The following is a 25,391-nucleotide window of genomic DNA, read 5'->3' as shown; positions in this document are numbered from 1 at the left end:
ACATGGACGATATATTTTATTCTTCAAGCTCAGTTGGACAATTTTACTTAATCGTATGAACCTCAAACAAGTGTCCGTGACAAGCTCGTTGGAGCAAAAAGTGCCAGTTTCCCCTCACCGGCTCGCTCCAGTCAGAGCGTGGTGTTGCCTTTCCCCCTCCTCTCTTTCCGTTGCTCCAATTCTTCAACGTCTGGTGCTTCGTTTTCTTACGTTCCCCGAGCTAATAAAGGGTACATTACGTTGTGGGCGTAACGGCTCCTTGTAATGGCGACCGTGCCGTATATGTGCCTAGGTTTGTGAAAATGAAGCGAAGAAGAAGTTATTTCTTTAAGTGAAACGCCGAGGTTCCCAGGAGGAGGACTTTGCGTCTACAACCATCGTCTCTATACGTGGTAAACTTAGCTGTACTTTTGAACTTTTGTTCGCTTTAACAATGATGAAGCTCAAGTCTAACCAAACCCGGACGTACGACGGGGATGGCTACAAGAAGCGGGCCGCCTGTCTGTGCTTCAGGGGCGAGACCGAGGAAGAGGTAAGTCCGGGGATGTGGCTGTATGGAGGGCCAAGCTAACATTAGCAGCATTAGCTGCTTACAGTAAATCTGTTCATTTACCAACACAGCTGTGGCTTTATGTCAGCTGGAAAAAATGTCTTATTAGTTTTTGTACCTCTCGAATTGTCATTTTGCTGTTTTGTATTAAACACTTGTTTAAGCTCGTACTTACCGAAGTGTTATGTAAGACTATTTTAATGTACATACACCTACCCCGGGTTTTATACACAGCTAGTCCACCTGTTAGCTGTATGCTAATGCTAGCGTTAGCTTGCTAACTAGTCGCGTTGCTACTGTGGGCAGCCGGCTCTCGGCCAGCGACCACAGCCCACAGTGATGAGTGGTGGCTTTATCATTATGAGACTCAGGTGAATGTAAATCACTGCTTTCTAAAGTGACAAGCTAAGATATGTATATGCTACTGTCACACATGGTTTGTTGAGCTAAGTAACTGTTAGTGGTTACTGTGATAGCGTTAAAGCAACTGGTATTGCTAGCCAAACATTGGACTGATATGTAGCTATTAGCTGTGCTAGTATAGCCACCGGTAGCAACAGTCGGCTATCTTACATCAGTGTTTTTCACGTTGTTGAATATATTTGAAATGCATATGTGGTGATATGCGGTTAGTCCGCTCTGCTTAATGACAAACTCGAAAAGCTATTTCGGTGTATATCCACTCTGTTAATGTGCCATTCGCTCTCTTCGTGCGCTCTCTCCCACGAAAACCTCTCAAAGTATCCTTCATATTATTGTTAAATCAGAGGCGATTTGGGGAGTCTGATGTCCAGTCAACAACACACACACAAAGAAGTCTTTGTAGTGGAAATAGTATTACCAGGGGTGGGGAGACTTAACTAATTCCTCATTCTCGTTAAAGTAGAGGCCAGGTTGTGAACATGGGTTGTTGATTACAGGAAGCACATCAGTTTGGCCCCTAGCTAGAAACTTTTCCAGAGTGTATCTACCAGATAGGCACTCAGCCAAGCCTCAGATGTTGTGGAAGCAGATTGTTGTCACCATGAAGTCACCATACTTGTGTGGAAAAAAGCAAACTCAGTGAGTCCTACATTAGCTATAGGGAATGTTGTGAGTTAACTGCTTTTCAACAATATCCAGCTCGACAACTCTCCCTAGGTTACTTTAATTCATTTTCAGTGTCATAGTTGTAAGGTAGCTATATGTTGGGGTTTGGCTCTTCCGTCTATACATAGTCTTGCTCAAGCAGCAACACACCAATAAAAGCACAATTAGCAATCAACATCGAGTCATTCGCTAATGCCTGACTAGCTTTGTTTTGGATGCTTTGCAGGTGCTGCTGGTAAGCAGTAGTCGACATCCTGACAAGTGGATAGTTCCTGGAGGGGGAATGGAGCCTGAGGAGGAGCCCAATGTTGCTGCTGCTCGAGAAGTGTGTGAAGAGGTTAGTTCTTTAACTGTTTTTCACAATAAATGCATCTAAATTAAGGCTATTTTGCGGCCAATTTTCTTTCTTTGATACTGTTCCTATATATACACTGTGCTCAGGCCAACTTGATTTGATCCTTGTATCTGTGAAACATACCTTAATAGACTTCCTAGAGTTCATAGCCAGGAATATTGTTCCGGGAATGGACTCCCTATTTCAGTTCGGAAATGTAGTTTGCGTGTAAGCACACAAGATGTATTGTATTTCATCCTTTCTGTATTTAACACTGGGCCTAATACCTTGCTCTCAAAGTCCTTTTTGTCAGTGCAGTCATCCTGTTTGCACGGACAGAGACAGAGCCTAGCAACATCTAAGCTGTATCCTCGCCTCGTGTTACAAAGCAGTGTTTATGTGTCAAAGGAGGTCACAGTGAGATTGAACACTGGCTGCCCAGCGGTTTTACTGCAGAACTATCAAATCCCATAAAGTAGAGCAAATAAAAACAATCTGCTTTTTGTTCTTGTTTGTTTCAGACGGTTCTATTTTTGCAACAGCAGCCTTGTTACCGATGCAGTTTGAAGGGCAACATGCATCTATTATTGTTTGTCTGTGATTCGGAGGATAGGCAGAAATTGGTAAACAGCTCTGAAGCTCATTGGAAATCAATAAAATGGCTTATACCTCTGGCGTCCGTCCCTTAAAAATCATGTATACCCTTGTGGTCAATTGTGTAAATCGCGTAGGCATCTTGATCAGAATGGCCGAAAGGGCAGTGAAGAAGACACAGAATCTCACGTGGCTGTCAGCTCTTGGCATGGCACCGACCATATAAAGCGGCTTTCTCTCGTGTGAGATCCATCACACTGACGGATGCTGCCGATATCATCCCTTATCCTGGCTGTTGCTCTTTGGTATCTTCGGCCGATGCAGAGCGCTGCGGCCTGCCAACACATTGCCACAGGGTCACGAGCACTGTCGCGTCACAAGTGATGTTTGTTAAAAGCGCTAAAAGGCCCCATTCAGAAACATTGTGGTGACTTTGAGTGGTACTCAATGCATCACCACGTCTTGTGGCTTTCTAAGCTTCTTATTGGACGGTGGTGTAACAGGACATATCCTAACAAGCTTCTTCTGATGACCACATGAGCAGTGAGAGATTGCTTATGCTTATTGGTTTGGAGCCTTGCCAGGGATTGCATTAAAAACACGGCAGTTAAAAAGGAGCAGGCCAAAGAGTCGCTTCCTCTGTCTGACTGTTGGGGAACTCTCTGTAGTCATACGCTCTACTTGTGAAGCCTCAACGCTGTCCATCCTCTCCCAACATGTAGCACAGTAGTTCTCAGTTACATGAACTATAGTTGGGAGATATTTTCCATCTCAAAACATTCAGGTTGACGTGTGGCCTATTACTTAATCCCTGGCACATCTCTGTGGTTCCTAGTGGTGGTGAGCTTGTTCTTTGTACACATGGTCTTGCTGAAGGCCTGAAGAGACCAACTCCTGAGTCCACAGCACAGCAAGTCAGTCAGCAGTTATTTTTAGACTGAAACTGGAACCTGGAGAAGATGCTGCCAAGATGTCAGCAAGTGGCCGGGCTCTGCATCTAAACCTGACCTACTAGTGTATCCACCTCTGGGAGTAAAGATCTACCGTGGAGGCTATTTTTGTTTTCAGAATATGTAACAAGAAAAGGTTCGAGGAACGTTTGTCATCTTTACGAAATGTTGTGACATTGAGATGGCTTGGGTGTTTTGAGTTCTAGGAAGAGTAGCAGCTTCTGACAGCAAAGCAGTTGTTCTGTTGGTGTTTAGTGACCTTTATACACAATCTTTGATGGTACTCAAACATCTTGTTGAGCAGCCTGTGTTCAGATTGTGAACAGAGGTGTTTACAGCTGTATCATTTAGAACTGCAAAGGAATAACATGAACTCTATTTGAGTAATATCTCAACATGTCTGACTCGTGTAATGCTTGACACGGCTGCTGGAACAAAACCATTTCCCAATTTTGGGATGAATAAAGTATCTATCTAAAAACGCCTTTGCCCTGTCCTGCTTCTTAGGATGTGACACCTAGCTTTTTTCCTCTGTTTTGCATAGTTGTTTGTTTAATAGCGTTAGGTTTGTACTGCTGGTTTGACAAAACAATACGTCAGGCTTGGAAACAGGACATTGTTGCATATCGGGCATATTCCCCCTTTTCAAACCTTCTTTTAGACCAAATGAAGACAAACAAAAAGTGGCAGATTTAAAACCCAGGTTTCCAACGAGCTCCTTGAGACGCCCAATGTCTGTCCAGAGCTCAGACTGCCAGTGTATTGCCTACTGTTGCACTGACCTGTCAAATGAATGAAGAGAGAATCCGCACATGCAAGACATGACTTGAGGATTTGGTTAAATGTGTTACACGGCAGATTTAGCAACAACCCAGGATTTAGATGGAATTAATTTTCAGAGGACAAAACAATCTTATGATGTAATGTAATCCACTTCAACCCAACCAGCTTCTGAATAACAATCTGAACCAACGTTATAAAGTTCAAACATGCAGTGTGCTTCGTCAGGCTGATGGTATCACTCTGAAGTACATGTGATGTTTTCTAACCCTTTTCTGTATATCAGACCGGCAAGGTGTTTATCTGCTACCCTTTTAATAATCCCCCTCCTCCTCTTTCGTTACAGGCCGGTGTAAAGGGGACTTTAGGGCGCTTAGTTGGAGTATTTGAGGTGAGGTTTGTTTACCCACCATTTATTTTTGTAGTATTCAAATGTCAACATGCTGTGCATCATGTTTGGGAGTAAGAACATGATGTTTATTCGCCCACAGAACCAGGAGAGGAAACACAGGACCTACGTCTACGTTCTTATTGTAACAGAGCACCTGGAGGACTGGGAGGACTCGGTCAACATTGGTAAATCACCGCATTTGTTTACTGGTCAAAAAACGGGGATCATACGGACAGAGTTCTCAGTCGGTCACATGCTGTCTGTAGCCCAGGCCTTGGTGATATTACAGTTCTGGGAGGGAGGGTTTATAACACAAGCTTTGTTTCTGCCCTCTTCACTATTCACTCTGCGAACATCCTGATATGAACTCAAATCTTTTCATGAGTTTTTTTGTCTTCTTGTGTTGTCTCTCACATGTCCTAACTCGTCCCACAATGGTGTCTTGTTTTGTTTACAGGGAGGAAAAGGGAATGGTTTAAAATAGACGATGCCATACGAGTGCTGCAGTGTCACAAGCCCGTGCAGGCCACCTACTTCGAGGCTTTCCAGGAGAGTTGCCTGACCAGTAATGGAACGCCTTTGGTGACCACGTTAGGCGGGGACCTGTCCCCTACCTACAGCATCAATCAGAGCTCGGTCTCGGGTATCAGATAACTAAAACCATAACTGACACCTCCGGGAGCTTTCGCCACCACTTGCGCTCTTACTCGTGTCATTTTCTCTTCTATTCCTCTCTCTCTTCTCTTCTGTCTCAATAACATGGTTTGCCTTGCCAACTCCTTTGTGCCAGCACTGTGGCACAGACTTGATGACAAGTGTCGGGTGAATAGTCTGAAACACTTTGTAAATGTAAATGTAATTTTTGAACCCCCATTTTTTTTTTTTCTCTTTTTACTGAAAACTGCATGAAATGTCCCCTGATCCTCTTTCCTTAACGCGCCCTTAGCGTGGTGTTAATTGAATGCAAGAACTACTTTTTACTGTTGTAATGTAAAAGTGTATACGTAGTGCTTAAGCTGAAGGCTTGGTGGTCTTTTTAAAGTCTCCTCCTCAGTTCTGTTTCTTTTGAATGGATGTGCTCATTAGTGTACCCCTCCCTGTGAATAAGGATAGGAAGTGTTGTCTGTATCTGAATGGACAGGATTGTTGGAAGTGACTTGTCTTGCATGAGCACTGTAATGTTGTGTCTCGCTCGAGAGACCTGATGCTGACTGTAACAGACGTGTGGTAAGGTCTTCTTGGATTCCTCTTCATTTAGCTCCTTATCGTGGTTATCGATGTCTCTTATTGGTAGGATACGGCCCCTCGCTAGTTTTTCCAATTTCAACCGTCATGTGTGTTTCTCTCATATTTGGGAAGCCAGCCAAGCACTACAGGTTTCACTCTCCAACAGAGCAAATACTGTCAAGAGAGAAAGAATGTCAACATACAATGTCAAATGAACCACCTTCTCCTCAGTGTCTTCACCTCCGTTTTAATCCCTTTTTCTTTTTTAAACTTCTTTCTCGGGACGGACTGAAGTCTTCCTCCACATACTGAGAGGTAGTAGGTTTAAAAAAAATCATGGACTTGTAATTTCAAAATGCAGCACATATCACTTAAGTTATTTAAACCATTTCCATATGTTGCTCCTCACATTCAGTTTGGTTCAAAGCAATTGTTTACACTGTGTCCGTAACAGCACAGGTAACTCATGGTCATGATTTCCCCTTTTCTTTCTCCCCTACCCTTTGTAGTATTTAATCTGCATCCCCAAAACACCTGCTTGACATCAAGAGTAATGGAATCTATAATGCTGATGCAGAACAAACAAGCCTTGTACAGTTTGAGACCTCGTTTTTAACATGTAAAATGCTTTTGGATACTAGTTTTTGTTTTTATGTTTTTCTCTCTAACGCCTGGCGAAAGTCTCTTTGGCCGAGCTGCGTCACTCGATGTGGCCCGAGGCAGCCGGCTCAATACTGTGAAACTGGAGGCGCTGTAGATAGCATGTTAGAGGTTTTTATTGTAAATTGTTTATTTCTGTATAGATCAAAGGTGAGAGTACAAATGACTAAACACCTCTTTCACATCTGTGAGTCTGACATTTCAATCGAGGCAGGAACACTGATTGAACTCATGGCTTTGGAGCGGGAGTTAGTTTAGAGATAGCTCAGAGTGCATCTGAGGCTACAGGACAAGGCCTGTGGTTGTTGGTGTCTGGAAGAGCCAATTTCATATTGAATTCTTTCAAAATCCTTCATTTAGTTTGGACTAAAACACATGTGTCACACTTAGGGAAAGCTGTTCTATGGCCAAGCTGAAGCCTGAGAATCCAAATCACTTCATCAATTAGAAGTAAAGGAGATCTACTCTGTTAGCTGTTAACCTATCCCAGGTCAGTGTGTTTACTCATGAAGGGTTTACAGGGTCTTTCTCTATTCCTTTGACAGGATGCTGGGGTTTTCTGCCCCTTATTTCAATCTGTTATTAAAGATGATGTGGACTCTGTAGCAGCAAAGATCTGTAAACATCCACATATCCGTTTATTTATTTTTTCCGCAAAGGTGTTGGTAGCTTTTCTTCTTTTACACATCTGGCATATATGGAGACATGTAACAATTCATTTGGCTTTGTGTCTATCTGATAATCCAATGTTTACTTCACTTTTAAGCTCCGTTTCTCCACCAATGATTACATTGTCTGCGCTCAGACTGCAGCAGTGATCAGGTTTTATAATGCTATGACTCATGGGAGCAGCTCCTTTATACAATGGCAACAAAAGACATCATTTATTGATACCAAGCGGAAATGTCCTCTACGCTAAGCAGATGCATATTTAACATCGAATGTGGGCAGAAAACTCCAGTATTATGATTTAATCAAGACACATCAAAGAAATCCCTCAGGAGAAATGTAAAGAACTGAAAACTAGTGGATGGAAAGCTCCAATAGACGTCTCTTAGCAGGATGGAGGTGGTGTCTTATTCATGGGCCGTCTCCAGTAATGTGGGGGCGCCACCCTGCAAGCTTCTGATCCCTTTGGTGTCTGAAGGAAAACGCTTCCTGACTGACAGTACATGTGGAAGGAGTCCAAAGTCTCCCAACAGAAGGAGACTTTGGACTGTTTTATTGCTGTGCATCAGGAAGGTGTGTTGTCCAAAGTCTTGCTTTATGAGAGTTGCATCAGAGTTCCTGTTTTCAGTCTTCATTGAAATGTGCAAACGGTTGTCAAGGGGATAAACCTGTATATGGCTTTTTAAAAAGAAATCTAAAACCTTTCTCTGATTGATTGGCAATGATTGAATTAGTTGGATGCGTGTGACAGGTACTGTCAAAATGAATGTGAGGAGGACTTCCACAGTAACAGCCAGTGACGCAATAGTTAATAACCACTTGATCCATCATTTTCAGTTTTTCTTTAACCTGTTGTGCAATTGTCAAACAAATATCTGTATATAGGTAACAGTACCGTTTCAGCAAGAGGACGCACCATGGCTTCGGTCAGTAATGATTAGTCTTTTCTCTTTTTTTTTACAATTCCCTTCTCACTCAAAATGCAAGCACTTCCTGTCATAGGTAATGTGATTTGGGCCAGGGTTCAGGAGGACATCTATGAAGTACATGTCTCCATATGAGCACGTTGGAGTTAATACGTTACTCCAGGGAGATTTCGATCACAATTGTCTCCTTTTTGTGACATTTAAGCTTCTAAACATTTGAGGGGAAAGGAGACAATGAATTATTAAAAGAACGATTAGAGCTTAAGTCACTTCCTTTGAATTGACCAAAGTTAAAGGTTTGAAATTGCCCCATCTTGTGGCCAAAGCAAAACCTATTAAAAGCACATCACTTCAGCTGATTGTAACCGTTTCCTTTATTGATTCATAAAAGCTGTTTTTTTTAAAGGTTACCCTAAATACTAGTACATTGATAAACAAAGCAAACACGCATGCACCTGACCTCAGCCTTGAAGTTACCGTCATTTTGATCTCCTCTCCAAGGTATACCTGTCACTGGAACTTTTCTCTCCTCTTGTTATTTGGGACTGGAACAAAACCAGTGCGAGAAGACTGAAGATTGTAATATAAATGTGCCAACAAATAAACACCAGTATTTCACATTCAGGCTGGCTTCAATGTTTGTGTCCATGTCTTTACGGAAGAGTACAAGTAAGTATTGTGTATTAGGCAAGGCAAGTTTATTTATATAGCACTTTTCAACACAAGGCAATTCAAAGTGCTTTACAAAAAATGAAAGAGATTAAGAAAATGGCATTTAAAATCAGTCATTAAAAAGAAAAGCTTTTAGGCTATTAGGCTTGCTTACCCCACTTCTCTCAATCCGTATTGCTATACATGCTTATCTTTGCGATGAGAACGTGTTTGTAGACAGGAAATTATTCAATGAGCACGGTTAGAAAACCACTGAGTTATTTCCTACAGCGAAATGTGACTAACATTTTTAAAGCTTTGGTTAGAGGCCCCAACTTGGTCCCAAAAGGTAAGATACTGATTTGAAGTAGGGTTAGCATTGATTGAATATTATCCAGCTCCAGAATCACAACAATACTATTGCATATTTTGGAAAAAACTGTTTTTCTGTTCTCTGAATCGGTAATGTGATTCTTAGTTTGCAGGGTAATGTTGCTCTTTTATAAAAACGACCAAAACTGTTCTATCAGAATGAGTATGAACAATACATGTGCTGAAGCCTAGTTGACCAATAAAGACAGCGCCATAACTCACTTGTGTACCACTTATGAATGACCTAAGAATTACAATAATTATTGAGTGGGATTTATTTTTGCTCTCTACTAGATGACTTTCCTCTGCTCAGCATAAAACAACATCTGAATGTTTGGAAACCAGCTCATCAGCTACCACAATCCTGACAATACGGACACAGACAGGTTGTATTTTGATTTTCTTTATTGTACAGAAAGAGACGGTGAAAATTACTGAGGAGGCTGTCCTCTGCCGCGCCCGAAGCCACCTCTCTGCAAAGGGAAACAATGTTGTCAATACGAGTGTCAAACAGAACTACGTTTTATTAGTGCACTAAAACTAAATCCAGCTCTCCATAATAGAACTGCACCAACAAGCTGACCGTTTGATTGCTATAGAAAACGTTCCTAATATGCCATAACAGGAAATACCCCAGGGGGTAAATGTGTTCTGTACTTACGAACTGGAATTCTGTGGCAGCTCCTGCACCGGCCTCTGCTTTCTTGTCAGCACCAGCTGATGGAGGAGTGACGAATGAACAGTCAGCCATAAACATTTATATCTTTCACCTCAGCCATCACAAACTAATACAATTACACACAATGAGAACCCTTACGTACATTAAGAGGAAGTTACCCAAGGTAAATAAGTTATCTTAAATGTATATTGTTGTAATACTTTGCTTACAAAAGACGTTACTGGTTTCAGTCTTAAGAATCAATTGCTGAAGTTACACAAAAACTAGCTTAAGTGTCCATTTCTATTTGCCTTCAAGACTTGAATTTCTGCTGCTCATTCCAAAGAGTTGCTAGGAGTGTACTTACGGGGTGCAGCAGATCGCCTGTATGTATCTCTGTCAGCCTCTCCGCTGCGGTTAAGGCGGGCGGGCCTCTCTCCTTCCATTCCTGCAGAAATAAAACAGGGAAATCAGATTAGGTTCAGGACATTTGACTGCACACCCAAGGAAATTGAGTCCACTTTAGAGCGGGAGATGTGTCAGTACCGTATTTATACAGATGTTGTGTCAGGGACCCCTTCACTCATTTAAAAAGATACTTTTACACTTGGGTGGGAAACATAATCCCAGAATGGACTGTTGTTGCAAGAAATCACAAACATCCTGCACTTAAACTCAAACTAGGGAACAACATTTGTGATGTCAAATATAATAGTTTAAATATTGCTCTGAAAATGCACTTTATAAGTGAAACCCATTCTGCCAGTGAGACATTTTTAGAGCTGTGTTTCAAACAGTAATGCGATGTCTATGACACGTGTCTGCTCTTGAGTTGATGTCCAATGCAACTACAACGCAAGTTACAAAGGAACACTTGTTGTATATTAACTTTGAGCCTAATCAGCTACACATGGAATGTTCAAATTCTTGTTAACTGCCGCTGAGACCACCCGTTCCCTCCTCTAACAACAACCCTACTATTTCAGATAAAACATACAGAAAAGTCCCCGTCATCGGAACAGAGACTCCACAGTGATGCAGAGCTTTGGGGGATCCTCTCAAGGATTACCATTTATGTTAGGAGACCTGGATAATTATAATAGGAGTCGGCTTCTTAATATGTGACCTGCTCCATCGAAATCAGTCGCATTGACCTGAAGACACATTTTGAGTTGTATACACTGCTGGAAAGAGAAGATTCCTAGCTTTCTAATGATATCTGGATTGTTGTTGTACTCCAAATATTAAGCTAAATATGTCACATTATATAATGACTGTCACGAGTCATCATTTTGAGAAAAAGGCCTTCAAAGTTTCCTCTTCTCTGGAATCCATCGATCTGATTGATTATTAGCAAATGATCAAAGTAGTACGGAGGGAAGATATTTTCGTTTGGATTACTGGTTTGAGGGACTGGTCACGTGTGTGTGTTTGTGTAATTTTGCGTTTGTGTGTATTGTGTTTGTTTCCCGGGGAAAACACTCACGAGAAACACTGGCTGTAGTTATGCCTGCTGTGACGTCAAGTTACTCCGTTCTCCGCTTGTAATTATGCCGAAGCTTCAAAGTTGTATTTATCGTGTGATTTCGCCGAAACAAGTTTAATATTCTGAAAGCCAAGACTTTGTTTATTTGAGATGAAAACAAACTGTAACGGACCCTGCCGTGTTATCTATGATTACTATACTCTTACATTCATAGTTTCAGCCGGAGGGAGGCGCTGCAGAACAGCAGAGTGGCGAGGGAGAGCTGTCTTCGTCCCTTTACAAGCTTCAAACATGTATTTATTGTGTGATTTTGGAAATAAAAGTTTCATATTCTGAAAGCCAAGACTTTATTTATTTAAAATCAAACAAGACAACCGAAATACTATTTTTTGTACGCAAATCCACGTTTATTTTCAAATGAGCCGTTGCGACTTCCGACTGATTTGGATAGAGCGGGTCACATGTGTTGCTCACCACATTTCAGTTGTTACCCGACATTTGTACTTCTGAAGCCACGGTGATTATTTGGCTTGTGATCTCCGTATAACCCCAAGCCCTTCGTACTAAGCTAGCAGAACATTCTATTGAAACTTGATTGGTTGCTGGATTTGCATTTTCTAAACTTTATAATAAAATGTTTAAAAGTAATGAGCGGTCTTATAAGGTTAATAAAAACAGTTGGAAATGTCAGAGTTGCTGAACACTGAGCCGTGGCCTTTCGGCTGCACGATGTTAATCCCTCAGGAATGCTTCCACTCAGCAGATTTACATTAAAGGCTAATGACTTGTGGTTTTTGTTATTCAGCTTCCAAAATGTAGAGGCAGTGTGCAATTAATGTGATACACTTTGAAAACTAAATACAACTTATAGTAATATTTGCCAATACTAGCTTCACAAAAGCAACATAAATAGTGATCACGGCCCAGTATTCCACAATCCAATTTTGAAAAGAGCGTTAAAACAACATCGAGCAACATTGTTCTAGGGAGCTTACCCTTGGGCCTGGGCCTGGCGGTCTCAGGGCGAGTCTGGCGGCGCAGAGTGGCAGGCACGATCTCTGGGGGCAGGTGGAGGAAGTCTCTCAGGTACTGGATACCCTCGTTGGTGAGGTACCAGTAGAAATGACGCCAGGCAAATTGCTCCTTGACGTACCCACAGGACTTCAAGGACTGGAGGGAAAACACAAACAAAGTGAGTTTCATGCAACTCTTCTACTGTAAATACACCAAGTCCATCCTTTCAGGCAATGTGTCCTTAACCTGCCATTCTCCTGCTTGCATGTATTTTATCATCCCTTCTCACCCCGCAAACCAACTGTTTCTAACAAATAGCTCAAGTGAAATACCCTTAGAAAGACAGTAACCATTTCTTTACAAAGGCGATTCTCATTAGGTTCTGTAGTCCAAGTAAAAAGTTAAACTTGGACCAAACTGCCAGAGTTGTAGCAACAACACACAGGACTCCACTAACACTTGAGCGTCACCCTTTCTCTTTCCATTTAGAAAAGCATCTTACAGCCACGCGAGCATATAAACACGCTTGCATTACTCTAAAGTTAATTCAGGCTACTTTAGCTCCATACAACATGTTTCCCTCTTATCCATGTGCATGCCATCAGAAGTCACTGACTCCTAACCCCAGTTGTACCCCTCATGTTTTAGCATGCACTGAGTACAGTGTATTTAAAAAAAAAAAAAGATAAACCAGTGAATTTGACTAAACCAGAGTGTGATGGTAAAATGTTTACAGTGGTTCTGTTGGCATTTTAAAAAAGAGAAACGAATGGTGAAGCAAACATATACATTACACACACATAAGGGGCACAAAGGAGGTTGTAGACAATTAAAACCGGAGCCTTAAGTATAAAAACCATGTACAAGTTGCTCGATATTTTACAATCTCAAACCTAGTTATGTAAGTGCAAAGTATCACTTAATACAGCATCATGACACTGGTCATTGAGTGCTAGCCAGATGAGGCCTACACTTGTGTGACCTAGGCTCTACGAGAAACTAACCACTGCTTGTTTACAGAGCTCGAGTCAGACTGTGTTCACATACATATACAAACTTTTACAACGTCAGTATTCAACCCCCATCCCCCGGTCTCTCACCTGCATCGCTTTCATCACATGAAGGTTGGGCACGTTCTTGTCAGCGAGCTCCGGATGCTTGGGCAAGTGGACATCTTTCTTAGCCACCATGACTCCCTCCTTGAAGAGGAGCTCATAGATAGCAATGCGATTCTTCTTGGGCATCAGCATCTGTTCCGAGACATATTTATGCATCAGTATCCATTCCCACACTTTACAGACAACGTGCAGTAGCTTCCACTGTGATAGCATGTAAACTGGCTAGCATGTTAGCCACTTAGCTGCACGAACAGATCTAGTGAAAAGCAGCAGTAAGCCGACATACAAACGATTTATTTAATCAATGATATACGTTATTTGATGGTGTTCAAATCACTATGCACACAGTGTAATACACATTAACGTTGACTAAGGCGGCCCGCGTTAACAGAGAAAAATGGCAGCCGTCGTGAACATCAGTCCTGGGTCACTTCCCAACTTCTAAGTCTAATATCCACGACTGTAAAGCGTTTAACACTAAAATACGTTCAGATATTATATTGTGCCATTAACAACAATCGAATATCCAACATTATAGTTTTATGGAAGATGAGATGTTTAAGATATATTTAGATTACTACGCCGGGTCTGTCTTTACCTTTCCACTTGATAGGGGACCGGAGCCGGAAGGAACGACGGATGTGGATCAGGGAGGTTTATCCTCTCTCCGGGCCTGGTGGAGGAGCGCGGCCCCCTGGTGGAGCGGAGGGGAACAGCAGTACTCATGGGGAGCATTGACTGCATTGATTTAGATATAAATACACATATTTATAGAATTATTATAAGGGTTTTAAAATGTTGTAATCACGAAGATGATAGTAATAATACTTGTAATAATTGGAAATCAAACAGTTTGCTGAAATGTATAAAAAATACTTTTTGAGAAGACATTTAAAGATTTAAAATATGTCATTAATTATGTGAGCATACAAACTGTTAACTGTTGTATTTTTTTTTATTATGTATTTATATTTGTACATCAAATTTGGAATAATAAGTGGTGAAACGCAACTACTGTAAGATTAGTAAAATGTTGCTCCAGTCCACCTAAATACATTACAATTTCCCTGGGAAATGGCTACCACTTACTTGCTTTGTCCAAACAAAAAGCAACACATCTTTACATGTGATAAACTTGAACCTGACAATGTTTTGTTCTTAATCAAATTAAAGACCTTATTAAGTACCTTTTCCTCTGGAGGCACCAAGGCAACATTCCCTTGGTCAAAAAAACATGTACAACAGATGAGTGTCATTTCTTTATTTTTTTTATTAATAATGAGTCTTATCTGTTATATTTCCTTATTTTATTTCGTCACTTGATTCATTCTGTAATTCGTTATTTCTTTAACTTTTTGGTTGCATTTATTCATTTACTTATTTATTGTTAAATAAAAATGTTTACTTTTATTTTATCATTCGCGGGTAAACCGTTTATTTTGAAAGAGCTTCCCGGAAGTCTCGCTTTTCCTATCGCAGCTTCCCTCAAACCCCCGGACCATCCCCCATCTGGCGGCTCCTTTCAGCGACACATCATCTACGGGCGATACAACGGACTGCTGATGAAGACAATGATTACATTTTAAAAACATTCAAAGAAACTGGATTATAATTCATTTCCGGTACGTTATTCATTATATTTCATCACTGCATATATATTACCAGCAGCTAGCTTAGGTGTGTTGTGCATAAAGTAGCTTCATTTATAGTTCATATTGTTGAATCGTTACAAATGCTATCGTGAAGGAATTGTGTTTTTCAACCAGTGATGCTCTTGCTTAAAGTAAATGAAATCTCATAGCAATAGTTTTCTTTAGATAAGTCATTGTTTTAGTCCTTTATCGCATCTCTGGTTGCATGGTGTGAACCTGCAGCTGAAGTGAGGGTGACTTGAACACCTGCCAGTCTTGTTTGTGCTGATTTAGAAATAGAAAAATACCTAGGATAAAGGCCTAACAAATGTTAACAATTTGACAGACGATAATGCGTTTCACATCATTTAGTATGAGATGCTGTGCAGAGAATGCAGAGTACCCAGCAGCAGCAGCTGCAGCACAGGGCAGGAAGGCAGCTCTGAAGTCAAATAAGAAATGAAGAAGATGGTCTCTGGGGAGAGATCCTGTGCTTTCTCCAAGACCAGAACATTTCTTTGATTTCTCATGAGAAAGCAGCTGGTGGTGGATCAGATCAGAGCTGCTGACCTCACTGTGAGGCTGAGAGAGATCTCTGTCCACGGTTCTGATCTGTGTCGCATCACACAGCAGCTCAGGAGGCTCCAGCAGGGCTCTGCATTTATCATCTGTACAGGTTTATTTCATTACTGTATCACCTAGTACTTTAAACAGAAGTCATTTCATTACAAAACACATTGTGTTCTTCATTTCTTAAAGGGACACTCCACTGTTTTCACACAACAAGTTGAGTTTACCTCTTTGTAAGAACCACTGCTCAAATATATTTTGTAATATCAGGGTTGCCATATGTATTACATTGTTTATCTTATTGGAAGCTTATGTACTCGAAGCATTCCCATTGTTGATGGCACTTTCTGTAAGTCACTTTGGATGACGGTGTCAGTTAAATGAATAGGGTAGAATATAACGGGAGCAAATATGTCACAAATTGGAGGTGTGGATATTGACGAAGTAGGCATTTTCCTGACGAAAGAGGTTATCGAGTTGAACTTGGGAGAGTGTAGCATCCATTTTTGTATAAACCTGACCTTTAGGGAGCGAACTAGTTGATAATCATTCATTCATCGGTAACCATGTTAATAACTGCGTAGTCGCTAAAGTGACCAAGAAAGAAGAACCCTAAAAAGTTGGTCACAGATTCTCAAAAGTGAGGTTTTGATGCCTTCTCTGTTTTATAATGATTGTAAATGTTGCTCATTAGGATGCTACGCTGTCAGTTTGACAAACACTAAATGTAATGTTTTACAATTTATGAGTTACTCAGCAAAATAAGTGTGTTTTTGCTGTCAGCAAGCTGAGTAGAAATCCTCTGCCTCCTACGTGGTTTGTCAATCGCAGAACTGATCGCATCTCCTTTCTAACCGTCAACCACAGCTACTAAAGAGGATCGTTTGGATGCAGAGAGGGAACACATCGATTACCATACACTTGGACATATCAATAATTTATAGTTTTCGTATCTAGTAGAAATAATCACATATATTTCATCAACAAAAACTATTGTTTTGCATAGAGATACAATAGCTGAGGGTCTTTGTAGAGGAGGAGGCATGGGTGGATCAACAAATGTAAGAGTGCTTTTTTTTGAGTGAGTGTCTAATAGGATTAATTCATGTGACAAATGAGGGGCATTTATTGATTTGCGTACCCCGGTTAACCTCCTCTCTTTTTCTGTTGAAGCAATGACAGATGAGCCGTCATTGCTAATGTAATTAATTAGCTAACCCCTAAGTCTTTCTTTTCTTTTTTTCCTGTATAAATAATTATAGATTTGAGTATGGTATTCCCAGTGGGCTTTGACACAACTGTTAGCTTCCTTTTTTCCATTTGCATTTACAAGCTCGACATGTCACATCTGGTGCTCACGAGCCTGCCGTTAGTCGATTGAAAGCAATTGAACTTATTATTTTCCCTTTGCCTTTGTAACTGAGAATATGGCTTCATACATCCTAAGCCTACCATCTATGTCTGGGTTTTGGATCAATGCAATTCAAAGGTAATTATAATTTCCTCTGAGAATAAACGCAAAACAATCGGTTGAAATAGTTTCAAAGTTGGCCAATGACTGAGCAAGGCATTTTTCAAAGCCACTGTATGTCACACAGCTATAATCAATAATCTCCACCTATGAATGGAAGGATCCTCGTTAGTCCTGCTCCACCGGGTTCAGAGAGTGGACGGTGGGAGAGCTCTGTGTGGTAACTGGAGCCTGAGATAGGATCCTCACAGGGGATCATGGGGGAAAGACAGGCTACATTTCCTCCAAGTCCCGGGGCTTTGCAAGGTCAGCGCTGTCATGACATACCAGGCCTAGAAATATATACTGGGTTGTAAAACTTGAAATAACGATTGCATAAGTTGTCCTGGCTTGGCCCATAATAAATGTCATTTATCGTTGTGTGTTTTATGAAAGATGGACGGCAGCTCTGTGATGGAAATCGAAAATCCAGTATGAACCTGATTCTATGTATTAACAGACATTTGGCTCGTGTATGACGTAAGCTACTTCTATGAGTTGAACTTACTGTTGGATATGTGCCCTCTTCTGTTTCTTCATCATCTTATACACTTTGATACTGTAGGACTGCATCTAACACTTTATTGTACCTTTGGTTAATCTGCTGGATATTTTATTCATACATTATTTTGTCATTAAATTATATAGGATAGGAAAGATTAGGAACATTATAAAAAGTGTAAATCAGAATATCCGTGAACCTCACATTGCTTGTATCACCCAACCAATAGTCCAACACCTTAATTTAGTGGGAATCATGCTGATACAGCATTCCAACTAACTGTTATTCTACGGACGAAAAGTTTATTATTCCGCCGACTTATTTTGCCACGCTTCTTCTCCCACATTCCACATCGCAGAAACTCCGTTCAAACATCAAAACGTTCAGCTCTGTCGGGAATCGATGGCTATTACTTTTCTCATTCATAACTTTCATAATTCCAGAGATACATCCCATAATACATCACATTTTTAACATTGAAATCAATGGAGAAAATCTTCAGACTTCAACAAATCTTCATGCGACTTCAACTGCTAACTGTTTATTCATACTTTCACTCAGAAACCTCATTCCAACTTTAAAATGTTACACATCTTTCTGACATTATTCGTGTAAAACAACTTTTAAATCTGATTCTTACTTTTAGAGATATTAAACATTGTTCAGACCTTGTTAAAGAGGTTTTCTTCAGATTTTAACATTACCTAGAGTGCGTGATGTCACAGGGTAGGAAATCTTGAAATTTGCCTTCATATTTTTTTTTAAAACTGCCATAATTCCCAAACCCTACATTCCTGAGACATAATTGTTCATGAAAAACGTAGGAAAACATCTCGTAGCTTGAAAAATGACAAATAATTAAGCAAAAAATATTTAAACAAAATGCCTCTTCAACATGCCTCCATTAAAGCCCATTATAATTTCAGGCTGATATTTCCTCACGGTAGCAGCCGCACACCTTTAGTTAAACTGCCAAAAAGGCCACATTATTAACCCGAAAGTACACAAAAATTACACTTCAGATACTCAACTTCCTTGACATGCTTCACATTTTGAAATTTCACAGATATCTGTTACGGTTCTTCCACAAAACGTTCACATGTAAGAGGTTTATCTCTCATTCAGAACAATGCAAACCTTTGATCTCTGCACACGTCGTTAGCTCAAATATAAACACCTGTGTAATGGAACACGATGATGTCATCACTCCAACTGACATGCTCAGAGCAGCAGACTTCAGATAGCAGTGTGCTAACAGTCCAGCCGTGAAGACATCTACGGGACAGTTTTGAGATTTCTTCAAATGCCATTGCCATGGCAACACAATGCTCACCTTGAAACACAGTTTTCTCATAACTTCAGTGAAAATACTCCAAACATCCCAGAACTTCACAGGTTTGGTAACGATGCAGCCATCAACGCATCTAAGCGTAGTATGGGGTGTCATCAAATGCCGTTGCCATGGCAACAGACAACTTGCCATGAAACACGATGTCGCTGTAAGTCCAATGGACACGGTCCAATCGTCCCCCAATCTTTACTTGTATATCACCGGTCCAGCCCTCAACAGCTCTACGTCAATTATGTGGTTTCATCATATGCCTTTTCGATGGAAACGCATCCCTCGCCATAAAACATGATGTCGCTATAACTCCTATAAAAATGTTCAAAAAGTGCTCAAACTTCACATGTGTGCTAACAGTCCAGCCGTGAAGACATCTACGGGACAGTTTTGAGATTTCTTCAAATGCCGTTGCCATGGCAACACAATGCTCGCCTTGAAACACAGTTTTCTCATAACTTCAGTGAAAATACTCCAAACAGCCCAAAACTTCACAGGTTTGGTAACGATGCAGCCATCAACGCATCTAAGCGTATTATGGGATGTCATCAAATGCCATTGCCATGGCGACAGATCATTCGCCATCAAGTTAGTTCAGAAGTTTGCAGTTCAAATATTCTGCTGCTTTTCCAAGCCTTTTTACTTTCTTTTCTTCTCTCATCACACATTCAAGCCCCCAGTGTTCATGTATCATTTCATTCTAAATTCTTCACTTTCTTCTTACACATTACATTTCAGCATAGCAGTTTAGCGTAAGATTTTCAGCATAAAGCATTCCCACTAGCAATTTCTTCAGGAATTGCATTCTCGAGTTTAAATTATTATTTTAAGTTGTTTTAGTCATTGCATTAACAGTTTGTCAAAAATGATTAACTTAGCTATTTAGTTTATAAAGAAAGTAGTGTCCATGTCATGTAGCCTAAACTATCACAATACTGCGATGAGTTGCATTTTATTGATGTGTTTACTGATCACTGACATGAACGTTTGGAGGTTTTTATTATTTAAAAAACTGAAATGATTAATATATAATGGAGTAAAGTGCTGTTGCTCACTATTTCACACAGCATTTGTCTATTTTGGCAACTGTGTTGGTTAGAAGTTCTCAAAAAGATTCAGTTTTCACTCTATTGTTTCTTTATCCGTTTGAGGTGTTTGGTAGCATCTTTCCAGACGTTAACTATAAATCTCCCGTTGTGTCTATACTGTCTGACTCTGTTGCACGGAGCCTGGTGCTGAATCAGCAGAAAACCAGCAGGCTGCACAGTGCAGATCAGCAGCTTCATGCAGCTCTTATATCCAGAGCTGCATCCACTCTGCTCGGGGAAGTCACTCTCACGATGTAAACAATATATTCCCTTGTAAAATAGAAAGTAATAATGGATGGATGAACGACCAAAAACGGTTGATTGTTTGAAGTCATATCTCAAACAAAAAGTCATTGTTATTGTTATTTAGTTTCAGGTTCCTTCTTGTGAGGATTTTCTGCTTTTCTGCGTCTTTTGGGAACTTTGGATTGTTGGGTTAACAACAAGCATTTCTGAGTAATTATGTACATAGTCAATACATCGATAAGTTGATTTGCACAACATAATTAGCAACTACAGTGATAATCTGTTAATTGTTTAAATAATTTACAAGGTAAAAGGCCACATTTAGTTTGTCTCAGCTGCCCCGAAATGTTGTTGTTTTTGGTGTTTTACAAAATAAGACATTTAATTGGGCCTGAATATATTGAATACTGTTATGCACATTTTCTCTTTATTTACAAAACAATAAATTGATTCATAAGAAATGTACATATAATCTACATTCATGAATGTTATAATAGTCATCAGTGCCAGCCCTCGATAAGGATCATATAGGTTCCTAACCTGAGGGTTAATGGCCTCAGACCGCCCCAAGATCAATCTAAAGGATCAAGAGACAAATAAATACCAAATTATATTGACTTTTTCTGACTTTACTCCTTGAAAACAAACTATTTTATAAGGAACAATCTGTATTTGTTTAAAGGGCCCATGTCATGCTTTTCCGGTTATTACCCGTCCCCTTGTGAAGGTTTTTCTGCATGTAAACGGTCTGAAGAGTCACTAACCCTCAAAGTACACCCTGTAGCGAGTAAAACTCTAACACAGAAAAGACCTGTCTATGCTGCCCCAGAACGCCTCGTTGGAGATTTCTCTTTTTCCATTGTTTTCTTCCTGGGTTCAGTGACGTGTGAATACCTAAATCAACAACAAATGACCGGATTGGCCCAAATGGACCAATCCGCGGAGCACCTCACACACCAGGATCCCTTGGCTAACTAAGGGAGTCCCCATTGACTTGCATAGAGCTCCCTGAACGCTGGTAATAGACGAGTTGGGATCTCGGAGAAATGCTCTCCGCAGACCCATGCTCACAGCGTTATAAACCTTTTTCTTACTCAATATCAAGCCACACTTATTGTTTTTACTTCGGCTGTGAGTGTTTGTGTGTGCTCAGGATGAGTTTCGCTTGTTCTCGCTGTATCGCTGACCTGGAAACCTGTCCGCTCCTCGCAGCAGTTCGCAGCAGCAACGAGCGGCAACGAGCCTCGCAACGTTCCGACCAATCAGAGCACACTGGGCTCACAGGGTATATACTTTACAGAGATGCTGTATGAGAAACCAATGTGAGTTTGGAAAATTGAACAATATAAATCTATTCTAGTAGACCTCAACAATGGAATTATGATCAGTAGAAATGGCCATGACATGGGACCTTTAACTGCTCACCACTACACTAATGCTCTGAGCTGAGGTTTCATCTTGCTTCAACGTGTCACAAAAGACTTATATCAATTGTTGCATGACTGAAGGACTGCTTTCAGAGCTAGTTTGATGTTATTCATCCGTGTTTCTCTACTCATGAGACTCTCAAAGAGTAAGTGCTGTGCGATAAGTATGCATCATGTGATGTGCATGCTTTCCCAAGCGCCTAATAATGCATCCCTTTGTATCTCTGGGGCTTCTCAGCTGTGGAGGGTACTTTCCAAAAGCATCTCACAGCTTAAGAGGAACAAGAAGATGCTACTAGAGGCTGCTGGCTGCAGGTTCGCCCCGCTCCTCTGAGGCTCCAGCAAGTCAGATTTATAGTGTCGGTGAAGTGCTTCGGACCCACAGGAGCAGGATGCGAGAAGTGCTTGTTGTTACCATGGTGACTGGTTTTGTGAAAGATGGCGTCTGTAAGTGCATGTTTGAAGAAGGGCTGCAACTCACTGTTATTGTCATTATTAAATAATATACAGATTATTTTCTTAATTAATGTATGGGCCATGTGGTCCCTAAAATGTCAGATAATAGTGAAAAAGGCTTGTTACAATTTCATAAAAAAAACTACTTGATGGGCTTTAAGAAGTTATTTATTTAGTTTTCCCTTTATTTGTCTTTATTTTATTTTTTTCATATCATATAAAGAACAGCAGCAAATACCCATAGTGGAAGTTTCAATTAAAGGATATTTAATGTAATCAAAATCATGGTTTTAAATTCATTTTAGGTTGGCGGAGTGTTGAAATGGCAATATTTATACCTGGAAAGCTGTGCTGACTAACCAGCCGCCTACACACTGACTGCATCACTGATGTTTCCTCTCAGAAGATCTCACTTCCATCCCCCGGAATAGTTCCCATTCATGACAACCACAACAGAGGCTTTTTGTGTGTGAGTGAGTACGTCTGTGTGTGTTTAGCTCTCATAGCTTTTAGCACCTGCACTTCTTTGAATGAGTCTCTTCAGTCTTCCTGCCCAGTATAAGCCTCAGCGTGTGCACTCTTTGAATGCAAAAGCTTAGGGGCTTCAATCAAAAATGTTGATTGAGTGAATTTCATTGGATTTTCATGAATTCATTGGAATGAGATGTTGTGCAGGTTGAGCAACAAAAGTTAGATTAAGATTATATTATTTCAGGCAGACAACTCACGTTTAATATATTTATTAACAGCAGTATAGTTTGAGTTAGGCGTCTCATTAATCCCTGCAAATGTTTTTACATAGAACATTGAGTTGTGATGATTTCATAACAATCCCCCGGTGCATACAGGTTAGGGCTGCACGATATATCGTGCAGCCCTAATACAGGTGGATGCTGGGTGGTCAGGGGGCAGAAAAGTAGCAGCGTTGCAGAAAATAGGCAAATATGTTTGGTTGGTTGTATGAGAGGGTGTTAGGATCTGTCTGTGTTGGTGTTTTTCTTGCCTTTTTCTATCTTTGGGTTTCCTGTTTTATTTTGTAAAGTGTTCACCCCCGTTTCCTGCCTGTTTGCTTTCTGTCTGTTTCCCTCCCCGATTGTGTTCACCTGGTACCTCTGTGTTTTCTCCTCCCTCCTCACCTGTCTCGTGTTTATGTGATTAGTCCTGGGTGTATTTAAGTTCTGGGTTTTCTGTCTCTCTTCGTTGGGTTGTCTTGTGTTGTGAGTAAACTGCGGTGAGTGTTCTGTTCTGTCTGGAGATTTGTAGCCTTGAAATAAAGGAATTATTTTGTCACTTAAATCTGCATTTGGGTCCTGCTTCCTGCACACCGTAACATTACAACCCGACCATAAATATGGGCCCAGCAGATCCCTTTGAGCAGGAGCTATTGGAGTTTTCCTTTGCTTTGGATGACTGCTCGTATCGATGGTTGGGAGCGTCCAGGGTTCAGCAGCGAGAGGCTGTTCTGGCAGAGGCACGCCGGATTACGATGGAGAAGCCAGGCTTGGGTAAGTTCTTATCGGGCAAGATTTTGGATTTTCTCACGGTGTGTTATCCCCTGCCTGACAGCCCCAGGCCTCCCAACTCCCGTTTTGATACCACACGCATTGGTGTGGTCCGTCTGGCGTCAGCCCCTGCTTCTCACCCAGTGTTTGCTACTGTCCAGGAGCCATTAGCTGGTACTCGTCTGGCCTTTGGAGGTCCACGGAGCCTCCAAACGGCTCCTAAAGGAAGGAGTCGCAAGGCCAGGTTGGCAGCACGAGCCCAAAGGGCCAGGGTTCCAGAACCAGTTCAGCCCCCAGCAGCCATGGTTACAGCCCCAGTACAGGAACCAGCAGCCATGTTTCCGGCCATGGTTCCAGACCTAGTACAGACCCCAGCAGCCATGGTTTCAGCCCCAGTTCTGGCCCCAGCTGCCTATAGTCCCTTCTCTAGTCCCTTCCCTAGTTCCTCCTCAGGTCACTTTCCTAGTCCCTTCTCTAGTCACTTCTCTAGTCCCTACTCAATTCCTTTCTCAAGTCCTTTCTCAAGTACCTCCGCTAGTCACTTCCCTAGTCCCTTCTCCAGTTTCCCCTTTAGTCACCTCTCTAGTCCCCTCTCCAGTTTCCTCTCAAGTTCCTTCTCTAGTCTCTTCTCGAGTCACCTCTCGAGTTCAATCTCAAGTCCCTCCTCTAGTCCCCTCTCTAGTCCCTTCTCTAGTCCCTACTCAAGTCCCTCCTCTAGTCAATTCCCTTGTCTCATCTCTAATCCCATCTCTAGTCCCATCTCTTGTCCCATCTCCAGTCCCCTCTCCAGTCCCCTCCTTTAGTCCCTCCTCGAGTCCCCTCTCTAGTTCCCCTCTCGAGTCCCCTCTCGAGTTCCCTTCTCTAGTCCTTTCCCTAGTCCCTCCTCAGGTCACTTCTCTAGACCCATCTCCAGTTCCCTCTCAAGTTCCCTCTCGAGTCCCCTCTCCAGTTCCCTCTCGAGTTCCCTCCTCTAGTCTCTCCTTTAGTCCCTCCTTTAGTCCCTTCTCTAGTCCCTCCACTAGTCCCTCCTCGAGTCCCCTCTCTAGTTCCCCTCTCGAGTCCCCTCTCGAGTTCCCTTCTCTAGTCCTTTCCCTAGTCCCTCCTCAGGTCACTTCTCTAGACCCATCTCCAGTTCCCTCTCAAGTTCCCTCTCGAATCCCCTCTCCAGTTCCCTCTCGAGTCCCCTCTCCAGTTCCCTCTCGAGTTCCCTCCTCTAGTCTCTCCTTTAGTCCCTCCTTTAGTCCCTCCTTTAGTCCCTCCACTAGTCCCTCCTTAAGTCCCCTCTCTAGTTCCCCTCTCAAGTCCCCTTTCGAGTTCCCTCCTCTAGTTCCTCCTCTGGTTCCTCCTCTGGTCCCCTCAGGAGTCCCCTCTCTAGTTCGCCTCTCGAGTCTCCTCTCGAGTCCCCTCTCGAGTTCCCCCTTGGTTCCCCTCTCGAGTTCCCCCTTGAGTCACGTCTCAAGTCCCGACCCAATGTCCTGGTCCGTTGGAGGTTCCGCTGGGGGTTCTGCCAACTCCAAGTACTGTCCCGTTGGAGGCCCCGTCAACTACTCCTCTGCCGGGGGTCCTACCAATCCATGTACTGTCCCATTGGAGGTCCCGCCGACTACTCTCCTGCCGGGGGTCCTGCCAACCCTTTGTCCTGTCCCGT

General features: G+C 41.7%; 3 protein-coding genes across 3 annotated transcripts in view; 2 read left to right on the top strand and 1 right to left on the bottom strand.

The window, feature by feature from the left end:
* The first annotated feature begins 242 nt into the window (after positions 1 to 242).
* nudt3b (nudix (nucleoside diphosphate linked moiety X)-type motif 3b) lies at positions 243 to 8,794 on the top strand. The gene is made up of 5 exons (XM_034205708.1): positions 243 to 532; positions 1,866 to 1,976; positions 4,644 to 4,688; positions 4,789 to 4,873; positions 5,146 to 8,794. The coding sequence occupies exons 1-5, from the start codon at positions 434 to 436 to the stop codon at positions 5,340 to 5,342; spliced, it is 537 nt and encodes a 178-aa protein (XP_034061599.1). The 5' UTR covers positions 243 to 433; the 3' UTR covers positions 5,343 to 8,794.
* Positions 8,795 to 9,580: 786 nt separating this feature from the next.
* Positions 9,581 to 14,156, bottom strand: rps10 (ribosomal protein S10). The gene is made up of 6 exons (XM_034205709.1): positions 14,068 to 14,156; positions 13,452 to 13,601; positions 12,333 to 12,507; positions 10,219 to 10,299; positions 9,855 to 9,910; positions 9,581 to 9,666 (listed from the first exon to the last, which is right to left on the bottom strand). Exons 2-6 carry the CDS (start codon positions 13,599 to 13,601, stop codon positions 9,625 to 9,627), a joined length of 504 nt encoding a protein of 167 aa, XP_034061600.1. The 5' UTR covers positions 14,068 to 14,156; the 3' UTR covers positions 9,581 to 9,624.
* Positions 14,157 to 14,953: 797 nt separating this feature from the next.
* Positions 14,954 to 25,391, top strand: part of pacsin1b (protein kinase C and casein kinase substrate in neurons 1b) — a 40,005-nt gene continuing 29,567 nt past the window's right edge. Inside the window, exon 1 of the mRNA XM_034205812.1 lies at positions 14,954 to 15,091. The gene's annotated coding sequence lies outside the window, so the exon portion shown is untranslated. The remainder of the gene's footprint in view (positions 15,092 to 25,391) is intronic.

The sequence above is a fragment of the Gymnodraco acuticeps genome, unplaced genomic scaffold (genome assembly GCF_902827175.1).
Source record: "Gymnodraco acuticeps unplaced genomic scaffold, fGymAcu1.1, whole genome shotgun sequence".
Lineage (NCBI taxonomy): Eukaryota > Metazoa > Chordata > Actinopteri > Perciformes > Bathydraconidae > Gymnodraco > Gymnodraco acuticeps.
The sequence above is the reverse complement of the archived record's forward strand: the minus strand, read 5'-3'. Positions and strand labels throughout refer to the sequence as shown.